Source organism: Gorilla gorilla, chromosome 10 (genome assembly GCF_029281585.2).
Source record: "Gorilla gorilla gorilla isolate KB3781 chromosome 10, NHGRI_mGorGor1-v2.1_pri, whole genome shotgun sequence".
Taxonomy (NCBI): domain Eukaryota; kingdom Metazoa; phylum Chordata; class Mammalia; order Primates; family Hominidae; genus Gorilla; species Gorilla gorilla.
The window spans coordinates 17,160,006-17,174,434 of record NC_073234.2 but is presented as its reverse complement, the minus strand read 5'-3'; the positions used below and the strand labels follow the sequence as shown (position 1 = coordinate 17,174,434).

At 52.4% G+C, this 14,429-nt stretch overlaps 1 protein-coding gene across 1 annotated transcript in view; it reads right to left on the bottom strand.

Annotated features, from left to right (window-relative positions):
- Positions 1 to 12,625, bottom strand: part of WNT5B (Wnt family member 5B) — a 125,731-nt gene extending 113,106 nt beyond the window's left edge. The window contains exon 1 of the mRNA XM_055357531.2: positions 12,022 to 12,625. Coding sequence (XP_055213506.1) covers positions 12,022 to 12,027 — 6 coding nt within the window. The 5' untranslated portion in view covers positions 12,028 to 12,625. The remainder of the gene's footprint in view (positions 1 to 12,021) is intronic.
- Between the last annotated feature and the right edge of the window lie 1,804 nt (positions 12,626 to 14,429).

Below are 14,429 nucleotides of genomic sequence, written 5' to 3'. Positions count from 1 at the left end.
GAAAGAAATACAGAGAGGGCAGAGTGTGTGAAGCTAATGAATTTCACACAGCACATGAGGCTAATGAATTTCACACTATAAGACTTTCCCTAGCCCTCAACTGTGAAAGTAGGTTCATGGTAACTTCTCAGAAGTCTGTATGCCATATTGAACGAGAGAGATCAGCAGGACACCATCTCCCCACAGCACATTTTTTGAGGGCAGGTCTCCTAGGCTTTTTTTTTTTTTTAGACATACTCTTGCTCTGTCATCCAGGCTGGAGTGCAATGGTGCGATCTCAGCTCACTGCAACCTCCACCTCCTGGGTTCAAATGATTCTCCTGCCTCAGCCTCCCAAGTAGCTGGGATTACAGTCACCCACCACCATGCCCGGCTAGGCTAATTTTTGTATTTTTAGTAGAGACAAGGTTTCACTATGTTGGCCAGGCTGGTCTCGAACTCCTGACCCCAGGTGATCCACCCACCTTGGCCTCTCAAAGTGCTAGGATTGCAAGTGTGAGCCACCGTGCCCGGCCATGTCTCCTGGGCTTTTAAGCATAAAAGTAGGATGCTGCTTAAGACTTCAGCACATGGAGTGGGTAACAGTGAACTTCAAGAATCTCATTTGAAAGGAAATATTTTAAAGCTGTTTGGTAAGGTTTCGACCAGGATTCTTGATTTGATTACTGTATAACATGCTGTATGTGTCGAAAATGCAATATTATTTAGGTCAGACTACTGTTAAATTGACATGTTTGTGTAGCTTATTAACGCCAGCATTAAGTATGAAAATAACACCACTTCATTCCTTCCTCCCAGACACAACCAAGCCTTTGATTCTGTCAGCAGAACCAGTCACTGGCAATTGCACAATAGCGTGTTTTGTGGTTGCTCAGAAGCATAATTAGAGCCAACATTTTCTGGTGCTTTCTAAGTGCAAGGCTCTGCATGCATTTATAATGTAAGTGCTTTCTATTCATTTCATGTCATCCTCACAACAGCTTTTTAAGATTTTAGCAGATGAGGAAACTGGGGTCAAGAAAGTTTGGCTGACTTGCTTCAAGGTCACCTGTGTGCGCTGGTCACACTGCCATGAGGTTTTGGGGCGAGGGTTGAGCCAGCACCTGTTGCACTGCAGAACTTAATTTTTTTTTTTTTTTTTGAGATGGAGTCTCGCTCTGTCGCTAGGCCGGAGTGCAGTGGCGCGATCTTGGCTCACTGCAACCTCTGCCTCCCGGGTTTCAGCGATTCTCCTGCCTCAGCCTCACGAGTAGCTGGGACTACAGGCGCGCGCTACCACGCCCAGCTAATTTTGTATTTTTAGTAGAGATGGGGTTTCACCATGTTAGCCAGAATGGTCTCGATCTCTTGACCTCCTGATCCGCCCACTTCGGCCTCCCAAAGTGCTGGGATTACAGGCGTGAGCCACTGCGCCTGGCTAGAACTTGATTTTTTTAAAACACTGTACATAAGAGATTAGATTTACTCTTCATGATAAATATATTTGTGTTAATGTTAACAACATTTTACCCCATATTTTCCAGTGCCAAGGCAGTGAAACAGGAAAGCATAAAATGAAAAAAGAAAAAAAAAAAGCTTGCATTCTACTTATAGGATGTAACTTCTTTTTGATCCTTTGGGATACTATTTCATCTCACCACACAAGCTTCTATAATTTCAAAGTCTCTCTCCTAGAAATAGACAAACAAGAAGACAAGTGCCAGGTATGAATCAACACTGAGTCACCTGGAGCTGTGTTTTGTCAGTGAATTTAAAGAAGTCTTTGGGTCACAGTTCCCTTCTGCGTATCAGGTAGGAACAGCACTTTGTTGTTCTTAACATTGGTTATAAAGCACTTCCCTACACACCATGTCGCTTGACCCTAGCGGTTCTATGAGATAGGAAGGGGTTACACTGTGACTCCATTTACCAATGAGAAGAGGGAGACTGGCAGTGATGAGCACGTTTGCTCAAGATTCTCAGTAATGCAAGGGCAGAAATCCTGGACTGCTGATTCCCAGGTGGCCACGAGCAGCCCAGCAGGCTCAAGCATCAGGGTCCAGGGTCCATGGGACGTCCAGTTTTTGCCTAGAATTTCCTCTCTCAATTTTAACATGGTTAACAGACGTTCAACTTGAAGGTGACAGGAAACAAATATTCTGTTTGGCAAAATACAAAAGTGCATTTCCAAGTGAACACCAAGGTAGGCACCAGGAAATGACAACAGGTCCCCTTAGTAAACAGTGATCAATTACCTTATTTCACCAAACCTAAGATGCTACTGATTCTAGAATGCACCATTATTTTGTACCACTAAGAAAGAAAAGTACTTGTCATCGAACTGTCATACAATATTGATTCTGAGATGCATTCTGACCTCAGATATGTTGAAATGCATCTTAATATCGATGAAACATGGTAATTATGGCTGGATTTCTTGAACCGGGGAGGATAACCTGTTTAAAAGTCATAGCTCATTAACTTGTCAATATGGCTGCGCAGCAGCAACGCCGAGTGGTGGGATTACCAGTGAGGAGAGAGGAGCCCAGACAAGGAGGACATCACTCCTGCCATCCAGGAACCCACCTCTTGGTTGGGAGGACTGTCCCGGAAAAGTCCAAGCGCCTGGAGCTGCAGACCTCTCAACAGGCCTTCGGTAACAGCAGCTGTCATGGAAGTGAATTCTCAGGTCTCCTTTGTCTCCTCAATCATCAAAATAAACCAAATTATAAAACACTCAGATCTTCTGCCTAAATTCTGACAAGGTATCTCAGAATCTAGGGGTCAATTTCTTGACACTTTTACTTTTTTTCAATGAAGTGTTAAAGAGGGACCTAACATTGAGTAAGTACATGATACATGTTAGGCATTGCCCTAATTCACAAGATTATCACATTTCATTCTCAAAAATGACCTTAGGAGTTGGGCATTATTATCCCTGTTTAAACAGTGAAGAAACTGGAGTTCAGAAAACCTAAATGGGCAAGGCAAGCCAATCAGGCTTGAACAGCTGAGTTAGTTTAAACCGAAGTCCCCCTGAGCCTCAAGGCCATGCGCTTTCCACCGGACAGGACGGAAAGCACGGGCTTGCAAAGACTTGTAAAAGCTTGAAAATCACCGCCAGACTAGCCAAGGAAGGCTGATACCCCAACTACACAGTAAATACCAAAACCTCTTCTGCTACAGGACACCTCATTCAACTTGAGGACCTGTTTAATCAGCAGGGTGGCCGTTCATGGGTGAAGAGGGTAGTGGCATGGTCCACCTGGGAGCAGCGGGGGAGATGGCCTTGTGAGGGTGGGCCCAGGGACAAACAGCTAGTGAGAAAGCGGCTGCCATAATTCACATCAGCTCCCCAACGGCCTGCCCTCGGCAGTAGCATGGAAATAGGATGTAAAACGGATAATAAATCCACAGGATTTAGGAGAAACAAAAACAAGGCAAGACTGTCAGGAAAAAACCAGAGGCATTTTGGAACAGCGGTCGTCTCCCAGGGTGACTCTGCTCCCTCTCGCTCTCCCCACGGGACATTTGGCAATGTCCAGAGACATTTTTGGTTGTCATCCTTCGGAGTGGGGTGCTACTGGCATCGTGTGGGTAGGGGCCAGGTGTGTTCTCAGACATCCTACAATGCACGGAGCAGCCCTCTTCAACAAAGAATTATTGGGTCCAAAATATCCATGGTGTCGGGGCTGAGAAACCTGACTCCTGAACAACCTTAAGGAAACAAAAGTGGTGAAGACATTGCCCTTACCCAGCAGCTCATGAACCAAAAAGGCAAAGAAATCACAGGGACCGGCTCTGCATGGACTCCAGGTGCTCACCAGGAAACAGATCACGCACTTGTCCAGCCACCCCTGTGATCTACCACCGTGTGCACCCGATCCGCGCCAGGCTCAAGAGAGGAGCTGGAGAGGAGGAGAACAGGCACGGTGCTGGCCCTCAAGGTGTCACTGCCTGTCCGGAGGAGACGGGCATGTGTGGAAACACACACCTGAGCCTGCAAAATACATGTGTGCTTGTACACACAGGCAGAAAAAACCGAAAAGGAATGCACCAAAATCCTACCAATGATAACTCAAAATCATCATTTTCTTCATATTTTCAATGAAAATATGAATGAATTAAAAAATGAAAAAAAGTCAATGTTTTTCAGTGAACATGTTATACTTTCATCAGTTCTGATAAAACAGGCATATCCCAGGGCCACATGTTCTTGCCAGCTGCCCCACCTCTGTGGTATGGCAAAGGAGGCCAAGATGGGGAGGGAGCAACAGAGCAGAGGAAGAACCTACGATTTTGTTTGCTTGTTTTCAGACAAGGTCTCCCTCTGTCACCCAGGCTGGAGTGCAGCAGCACAGTCATAGCTCACTGCAGCCTCAACCTCCCAGGGTCAAGTGATGCTCCCACCTCAGCCTCCCAAGTAGCTGGGACTACAGGTGTGCACCACCACACCGAGATACTTTTTAAAATTTTTTGTAGAGATGGGTGTCTTGTTATGTTGCTCAGGCTGGCCTCGAACTCCTGGCCTCAAGCCATCCCTCCCAAAGCACTGAGATTACAGGAATGAGCCACCACGCTCAGCCTGTTCCCACTGTTAACACTCTTCCCTGCCAGCAGGTGAAACCGCTGTCTTTCATCCACTTAAGTCCTTCAGCAAATGTTCACTGAACACCCACTGCGTGTCAGGCACTGTCCCATGTACTCTTTAAGATACAACAGTGGACAAAACAGACAACAACCCCTGCCCTTGTGGTGTTTCTGTTTTAGCAAGGGGAAGCTGACAGAGGACCAATAAGGGAAATATAAAATACCTGTATGTTCCATGGGTATAACAGAGAGAAATAAAGCAGAGAAGAGGGCTAGAGAATGATGAAAGGGTTATGATCTATACAGGAAAGTCACAGAAGTCCTTGCTAGGGTGAGGTCGCAGAGGTAAGTGGGGGCTGCCCACCAAGGGCTTGCAAGCCAGTGTGAGAACTTGGCTTTCTCCTGCATGAGATGGAAGGCCACTGGAAGGTTTTGAAGAGAAAAGTGACAAGATCTGACATATCACACAGGATTGCTGCCCTAACTAACTCAGAAAGACCAATTAGGAGGTGCCTCCTAATGAGCCGGGATGAGAAGGGTAGAGGAGGTGAGAAGTCATCAGGGTGCTGAGAACGTTCTGAATTTGGATTTGGCAAGAATCACTGATGGATTCGATGTCAGAAGGGAGAGAAGGGAAAAGTCAAGACTGACTCCAGGGTTTACAGCATGAGCAACAAGGAGGATGAGATGGAGAGGGCTGTGGGAAGGCAGGGACGAGCTCAGAGGCATGTAATTCTGTAGAGGAGGTGCTGCTTCAGCAACACCGGTCTGGAGTTCAAGAGAGAGGAGCAGGCAAGACACAAAACCATGAGGTTCCTAAGGGCAGAGACAGTACTTACAACCATCAGAGTGTACAGTACAGTCACACGTCGCCTAACAACAGGGATACATCCTGAGAAACGTGTCATTAGGCAATGTCATTACTGTGTGAATGTCACAGAGTGAACTTACACAAACCTAGATGGTAGAGCCTACTATACACCCAAGTGAGATGCTCTAGCTGATTGCTCCTGGGCTGCAAACCTGCACAGCATGTGACTGTACTGGATACTCTAGGCAGCTGGAACACAGTGGTAAGTATTTGTGTATCTAAACAAATCTAAACATAGAAAAGGCACAGTGAAATATCTTATGCAACCACTGTGGTCTATGCAGTCCATCATTAACCGAAACATCTTCATGCAGCGTATAACTGTACATAGAGAAGACAAGAGGTCCAAAGAGATAATCAGGTGAGCTGCTGCCGATGAGCAAGAAGGGAAACTGGAAGAGTGAGATGCTCTGGAAGCCAAGTGAAGGTCGTACAGCAAAGGGGAGGCAATGGGCCAGGAGTGGTGGCTCACACCTGCAATCCCAGAGCTTTGAGAGGCCAACGTGGGAGGATCACTTGAAGTGGAGTTCAAGACCAGCCTGGACAACATAATGAGACCCTATCTCTACAAAAAATTTAAAAATTAGTCGGACACAGTCGTGCGTGCCTGTAGTCTCAGCTACTCACGAGGCTGTGGCAGGAGGATCACCCGAGCTTAGGATAAGCTTTGGTCAGGCTGGTCTCGAACTCCTGACCTCAAATGATCCTCGGCCTCCCAAAGTGCTGGGATTATAGGCGTGAGCCACCTTGCCCAGCCTAAAGCTGATTTTAGATATGACTTCACAGAGGTTACCTTTTTAAGAATAACAAAATGCAACAAGTTAAGATTTTGGGTGACTTCCAAATCCAGGGAACATATCAGCATTTGCTTAGTTAAAACAACAGATGCCTCTGAGATGGGGTCAGCAGGACCCCCTCCTTTTCAGCCAGGGACTTGCCGGATTCTCAACTGCGCAGGACTACGTCAGCACTGAGCTCTCCTCTCCCATCGACCTGCCTCCCTCTTCCTTCCCTTCATGGCAGCCCACCCTGAGCATCTGTGCTCTCCCAGTCCTTCCACAAACCTCTCTTCCTGTCACGTAATGATCAAAATGACTCTTATGCCTGATGGGACACAGTCAATGTCCGTGAGACGCATTTCCCTGGGGAAGGGCGAGGCATGCTGACACAAGCAGTCGGTGGTGCCAGTGTCCCACATAAAGCTGCCTCCATCTTTCAAGGCAGAGCAAGTCCAGGGCAGGTGCCAAGGGGTTCTAGCGGCCCTGCCAGCCAGCCCGCATCAGTATCACCACAAAAGCTGTCGCGTCTAGAGCCCCACAAGGCTCCAGGCATGGTCCAGATGCTTTATGTACACTAGTCCTAACCACCACATACCACATAGAGATAGGTATAAAGTTACGGTTTCCAGTACACAAGTAAGAAAACAGAGACACAGAGAAGTCAGGTAACCTGCCCTACCTCAGGTGACGCAGCTGTGCTGGGGTTTGCACCCAGAAGTCTGCCTCAAAAGCCCTCCTCGTCCCAGCATATACCCTGTCAGTGCAACTGAAAATGCCCCCTCTTCCCTCACTCACCAGCCCCCGCTCCCAAGGGTGATATACTAGTTCTCAATTTATATACACAATCTCTTTAAAAGTTTAATTGCTTTGATTGCAGGTCTCATACCCCCAAACAAGATTTCTAAGAAAATTCAGTAATTCTTTACTCAAAATTTCTCAGGAGAAACTTCTCAACAAATACAGGTGAAATCTATAACCTTAGGGAGGAGTCTATGACAGGCACTCAACTTTGCCCCAACCTCCCAGAGCAAGACAAGCCTCCTGTCATCTGGGGGATATTCACCGGTAAGAGAAATGGGTGCGGGGCCACTGGCCTCTTGCCCATGTCCATCCACTGGTTAAGTTCAGGAAGTGTCACCAGTGCAGGCACGACACCAGCAAGAGCCCAGGAGCTCAGGGCTGCTCTGCGGCTGCGCACCTTCGGTTCTGGGCTTGACCTCTCTAAGAGGAGCCAGCCACACTGAGAGCAGCAAACAGGATGGCCACGAGCTGGCCTCGGAAAAGCTTTGTTACTTTAGATTTTTCATAACATTATATTTTTATGTTACAGTTTTTGCTTCCACAACAGGACTCAGAGCAAATCCAACAATTAATCATTTGCAGATAGCTCTAAAGTGACTTTTGGGGGCTAAAGTGTGTAAACCAAGAACTTGTGAGTTCACTGCCTTTTCTAAGCCAAGGCCAGCTATCGTTTCCCAGGCCTCAGTAAATCCACTGTATAAATTAGACAGGAGTAACCTTTTAGGAGTTAGCATTTCTGGGGCTCTAGGAGGCTACAGAGGAGACTGTATACCCCTTTAAGAAAGGTTGGGGTGCCTCCCCCTAGAACTCAGGCACCAGCCCCAAAGTCACCCAAAGCTGGAGACAGAGGCTTGTCATAATCTCCCAGATGCCAGCGAACCACAGAGGCCCCTGGCAGGCCCAAGCCCAAAGCCAGGAGCACAACCTGAGCCTCCAGCTTGACCACAAACCCTGCCTCTGAGACCACGGCTGGTGAAACAGTAACTCTGTGAAAGCAGCAGGCCCGGATCACCCCCCACCCCTCTGGTGGGGACACTCCAGGCCTGTCCACAGCAGAGGGATTCCCAAACCTGAAAGAGCTCGAGCTGTTCAGAGTGACAGGATATTAGAGCTGGAAGGGGCCCCTGGGACCAACTAACCCATTGCTCTCACTTTATAGAAAAGACAAGCAAGGCTGGGCAAGGTGGCTCATGTCTATAATCCCAGCACTTTGGGAGGCTGAGGCAGGAGAATCACTTAAGCCCAGGAATTCAAGACCAGCCTGGGCAACATAGTGAAACCCAATTTATACAAAAAATTTAAAAAAAAAATTAGCCAGGCATGGTGGTGCATGGCTCCTACAGTCCCAGCCACTGGGGAGACTGAGGTGAGAGGATCACTTGAGCCCAGGAGGTCGAGGCTGCAGTGAGCCATTATCATACCACTGCACTCTAGCCTGAGCAGCAGAGAAAGACCCTGTTAAAAAAAAAAAAAAAAAAAAGGAAAGAAAAGAAAATATTACTGAGACCCAGAGAGACGCTACCGTGTGCACCCCAACCCACTCAAACACCCTCCCCAGCAAAACCTCAAGAAAAGACAGTGATGCAAAGAACAGGACATCCAAGTGGGTTGGCTTCTTAGGGGAGTTGGAGGTTTGGGGTGCCAAAGACCTTAGAGAATGTCCCTGTCCCTTTAAGGGCTGCACTGCTGCCAGCACCCTACGTGCTTACTCAAAGGGGATCCGAGAGCCTGGCAGCCAGGCTGGGTAATGATTACAGTCAGCACAGCCCCCTGAGGACCTTAAGTGACAGCTTGAGTCTAGGCTTCCTGTGACCTCCGTGCACAGTATCTGGAAGGGTTAGGGGAGAGCATCTTCCCCCAGTACTGAACCAGGTTCCAACTCACCCAGGAGGAAAGAGATGGGAAGAAAGCCACATGGGTGGAGAAGCAGCAGGGAGAGAGACCAACTTTAGAAAGTCTAGAAGAGGATTCATGCAGCACAAAGAGACCACACTGCAACCACAGGGGCGAAGAAGTCAGGAAATGCTGCCGCAGCAGCCAGCCCAGTGGCGAGACCGCAAGCCAGTGGGTCAAACTGGGATGGAGGGGGCGGAGATTTAAATTTAGCCAGGTAAACAGAGCCGGGCCAGGGGTGGAGAGGGCCTGGTAGGGGCTGTGCAGTCACCTGCTCTCCAGAGTTGGGGCATTTCTCGCTGAAGGGAACAGTCCAGCCAGAACTGTACCAAAGAGCTGATCTGTTTTCAGGGTTCCTCCAGCATGCTGCTTGGGGGAGCACACAGGCTGCGCCCCAGAGATGGACAGAAGGTTAGTTTTACTTTAAAGGGTGGCTCAGATTTAAAATGAGCATGTCTTTTCATCTTGATGGCAATATCGATGCACAATCCCTCTGCTGGATGTTTCTGGACTCGTAGATAACGGTGAAGATGCTCAACAGAAACCAGCCAAGGCTGCCCGTAAGTGGAGCTCCCACATGCTCTCATTGCCCAGAGGGCTTTTACATCTACTGCTGTTGTGTGTCTTCAGAGACCTGATGGAGTTACCCAACAACCAGTAACTACCACCACGACCACACACTCTGAGGACTGCATCCAGGACTAGCGCTGGAGCAAAGATGGGCTCTGAAGACCTGGTTAGAAGATTAAGGAGATAAATGGCAGGCGGTTTGAAAAGAAGCCAGAGAGAAAAAGCTCTCGCCGACACGAGAGCTTTTGTGGACTGACTGGTTTCTATTTCAGAGAAGACAAGGACTATCACCACACGTAAAAACTTCCCTCCATGCTAGAGAAGCCAGGCTGCGGCAATCCAGAAAGCAGCAGAACCATCCTAGAATTAAAAATTAGAACAGACCAGCCTAGTTCTCTGCCTTTCTTGATCTTGAAGAAGAGCAAACAAAAAATCTTTCAGCTGCCCCTAGAGTCAGAGGGTGAAATACACAAGGGAAGAAGAATTCCAGATTTTTTCTTTTTGCAGCATATGGCTCCCAGCAATTTTGGCAATATCCCTTTAACTTATGCTTTTTGGACAGAAAAAATTTTAGAAAAGGGTAGTTTCAAGTCAATAAGAAACCCCTGGTGATATTACAATCACCAAATGAACTAAAGAGGAGACCGGTTTCAGATACCTTGGAGAAACACACAGACACACACTCTCAATCACCTATTCATATTCAAATACATAAGATATCAGAGCCTGGGAAAGTATGAAATCCATGGGTGGAAAAAGACCAGCCAGCTCCTCCGAGCCTGGCTCCTGCTCCCCTGGCAGGCAGATCCCACAGAGCGTCGCACGCCCTTGGCCTGACTGTCTTTAAGAAGAGAAAGAAAGGGAAGGGGAGATGTCTCTCCTGGCTGCCTTTGGGTATTGACCCATCCATTGTCGCTTTAGGTTCCTTTACTCCCTTCACGTCCTGCCCTGTTGTCCGCGCCACCTGCACCTGTTAGTAAAAAGCCCTGGTTTTCATTGTGACCCTTCCCTTGGACTGCTGGACTTGTCATCACCATGAAGACGCCAGCTCCGTCACTCCTCTCGCAAGGGTGCCTAAGAGGTCTCTTTCAGCACTGCCATCCTTCCAAGGAGACACCCTCCTCCTTCTTGCTATTTATAACCACAAATCTTGTGTGTCAAAGCGAGAACAGACACTATTTTGAGATGGAGGAAAACCACCCCTCAGTCTTCCACCTCTAATAGGTCGGTGTGTTTGCCAGGACCTGTGTGTGTGAGCCTAGGCAGGGGTGCGGGTGCAAGCTCCAGGTCTGGCATCCACTCGTCTGTGCCTGAGATGGGGAGTCTTGCCTTTGCGTAAGTGAATTCTGCCGGTTAATCGGATGGCAGGAGAGGCTGGGTGCAGGAAAGGGTCCTTAGGCTTTCTGAGGGCGTGCCCGCTGCTGCCTGGGCTCTCTGTTGCCTTCGGGGCCAGCCACAGGAGGGGGCTCCCTAGGCTTCCCCCCGTGTGCCTGGATGAGTGCTGGTGGCTGGCTAGCAGCTGACCCTGCCCTGCCGAGCCAGGGTTTTCGGCTCCACACTGACGGCATGGGCACAGACGTCCCATCGCAGCTCTGGTGACTGGGCACATTCCGGGGCCCCTGGAGCAGTTTGGGGGGTTGATTCCATGATCCCTAGCTTTTCTCCTCCAGGTACCAGGCTGAACCTCTGCCCAGGGGAGTAGCAACTGGAAGCTGTTGCCAACGTGGCCAGGTGGCAAAAGCAGTGAAGAAGGGCCCGGGTAAAGCGGAGAGGAACACCCGACACACACACCCTTTCAGCTGAGTAACCAACGCAGGGCCGGAGCCACCTCAGTTTCCCTCCCTGTAAAACAGAGCCAGGCAGGCTCCCCGCAAACCGAACTGCCTCTCCCAGCGATCTGCAGCAAATATCCGGGGGTTCGGCTCCGACTGGAGCGCGGGCTACACGTCCACCGAGGCTCCAAGAAAGTGGAGGAGGAGGAGGTCTCGTCCCGCCTCTCCCACGGCGGGGACGTGGAGCGCTGGAGCAACCGGAGAAACACAAAGCTGAGCGGCGCTCGGGCTCTACCTGCGCGGTCCAGGCAGAAACGCAGGCACCCACCCGCGTCCGGCGGGTAAAGTAACCTCGAGCGGGGCTGCTCGATGCCGGCGCAGACCTCGGCGGAGGGTCCAGGCTGGGCCCGACCAAACCCGGGAGAGTGAGCGCGAAGCTCAGAGGCCGCCCCTCCTCGGACAGCCGCGGGCAGCGCCGGGCCCCGCCTGCGCCGCCGACCCCGGAGCCCATACCTGCCCGCGCCGAGGTCCCGGCGGTCCCCAGCTTTGTCCGCCGCCCCGGCCCGGGGCGCCTCCCTTCCCCCCACCTGACCCCGCCGCCGCCGCGGCCCACCCCGGCCCTCCCCGACCCGACGCCCGCGGCGCGCAGGCCCACCCGGCGGACACCCAGCGCGGCCGCGGGGCCGGGAAGGCGGAGGAGCCGCGCGAGGTTCGGCAGCCGGGGGCGGCGGCGGGGCCGTCCCCGGGGGCGAGGGCCGGCGCTTACCTGCATGTCCCGCCGCTTGTCAGGCCCGCGGGCTCCGGGCGCCGCTCGGCCCGGCCCGGCCCGGCTCTTCCTGCGCCCGGCTGCGCTGGGTCGGTGGGTGAGGCGCGGCCCGCGGGGGCGCAGGGGGCGCAGGGGGCGGCCGGCGGGGCCCGGGGCAGACCCTGCCCGCTCCTCTCAGCGCGCGGGCCGCTCGGGCCGCCGCCTCCGACTCTTCATCCGCGGCCGGGGCGCGGGGCTGGCGGCGCGGGCGGGCGTGCTCAGCTCCCGGGGTCCCGCCGAGGCGTCTCGGGCCCCCCCCAGATGCTGGGGCAGCCTCCGAGGTGTCCACCGGAGCCCGGCCAGGCAGCCCCGGCGCTCGGAGTCTGCGCGCCCTCCTGCCGCCCGGAGGGCTCCCTGCTCCGCGCCGGGGACCCCCGAACTCGGCGGGCGGGGACGGTCGGGGGGTGCGGAGCCTGCGGCCGATCCGGAGGGAGGCCCTGGGCCCGAGGCGCGGGCTCGGGAGGCCGCCGTCGGTCTCGCTGGGCTGCGCGCCCTGCTCCGGAGCGCGGGACCCGGGGAAGTTTCGGCCCAAGTTGGCTGCGGGGCGGGTGGCGGCCGCGGCTCGGAGTGCAGGGTCCGGCGCTGGGCGAGTGGATCCTGGGGGCGCCGCCGCCTCCGCCCCGCCTCCCGCGCCTCCTCCCCGCCCCCCAGCAGCCGCGCCGGCCCCGGCTCGCTCCTGCCCACCAGCCGGGCCGCGACACCCTCCCGAGGGCTCCTCCCAGGCGCTGGGACCGTGACCTCCGCACCTGCCTCCCGCCCGGTTCCCTCGGCCCCTAAGCAGAGCGGCCCGGGGGCCTCGCCGCGGGGGTGCGGACAGGGAGTCTCCGCCGCCCGGCCCCCTTCCCCCGGCCCCGCACGCCTGCTGCCTCCTTCTCCTGGAACTGGACCCGATCCTCCGAAGAAACCGCGGGTCTTACCCCGGCCAGCAGCCCCCTCGGGGCGCCCAAGGAGCCCGTACCCGCGCCCCGCGATCCTGGCACAAGCGCCCACCTCGGCGTCTGCGGGGCCAGAGGCGCTGAGAGGGGAAGACAGTTACGTCCTCCGCTTTCTTGCTACGCGTCCTCCTTTGAATCCCCCAAAGAAGTAGAGTGACCCGGGAACTACTTTGCCGCTTTGCAAACCCCGGTCATCCCCCTCGCAGTCCTGGGCCCTTCCCTACAGAGCCCAGCTCAGAATGATCCCTGGGTTTGGGAAAAATGAGGCAGAAAGGTTTCAAGGAGCAAATGTGTTCTCTCAATACTTTCGTCATGGATATAGGACTAAATAATTCTCCTGATGTTTTATGGAGAAAATGAGGCACAGAAAAGTCTGACGACCAACCCATAGTCACTGAAGGGGCTAATAGCTTGAGAAGGTCACTAGAGTCCAGGGCTCGGCCTTAGTTCAGATCCAAGTTTAAATGCTTTTCTGGAAGTCCCATGTCCTTTTGTAGGTAACCTCATAGCACCTCTGGGTGAGCTGCCCAAGAGGGTGTCCAAGGGGGTGAAGTGGGTGAGCTAAGGTCCCAGTGGAGGCAGGAGCTGCTGGTCCCTGCTCCAGACCCAGGTAACAGGGAGCAACCGAGAGCAGCCAGTAGGATCCCAGGCCTGCCCTCCAGCCCCTTTGCTTTTACATTCTGAAAAACCCAGTCTCTTGCCTGAGGAGGAGGTAGCCCTGCTAAAGAAATTGCCTTCGAATGCAGTACAGTGAGGGGAGGGAAAATACAATAGTAATAATCAAAGGCTTTGCCTTTTTAAAATTAGTAACCAAACAAGGTGACAGCCTCCCCCTTTCAGTGGGGGAAGGGGCAGCAGGGAGGGTCAGGGAATGGATGGGACCAGGAACCCACCACACTGGCCAGGCAATAAGGAGCTGTTGTCCTCTGGATTTTACAATAGGAGGGTAAGAGCTGTTGTAGCAAATACCCCACTAATTAGAGGGCAAGGCTTCCTTGGAACTGTGCTGGCTTGGGCCGGAGGTGCTCTGTGACTTTTCTCACCTCAGGTGCACTGTGACTTTTCTCACCTCGGAGTGAATGAATGGGGTTTATGAGACCAGGTCCAGCAACCATAAATGCATGGCCTATAATTGTTGTGGGGAGCCTGCCTGCTGCTGGAGGGAAGCTAGTTCAAGGCTTTATCTTGGGGACAGATGGTATGAGGAGAGTTGGCCTAAAGCAAGCAAAAAAGCTTTGAATCCACTTTGCCAAATTTCAAGCAGGCTCAGTTTCTCTCTTCCTCAGAATAAAACATCAGTTCTAGTGTTAGGGTCTTTTTTTTTTTTTTTTTCTGAGACAGAGTTTTGCTCTTGTTGACCAGGCCGGAGTGCGGTGGCACAATCTCGGCTCACTGCAACCTCCTTCTCCCGGGTTCAAGTGATTCTCCTGCCTC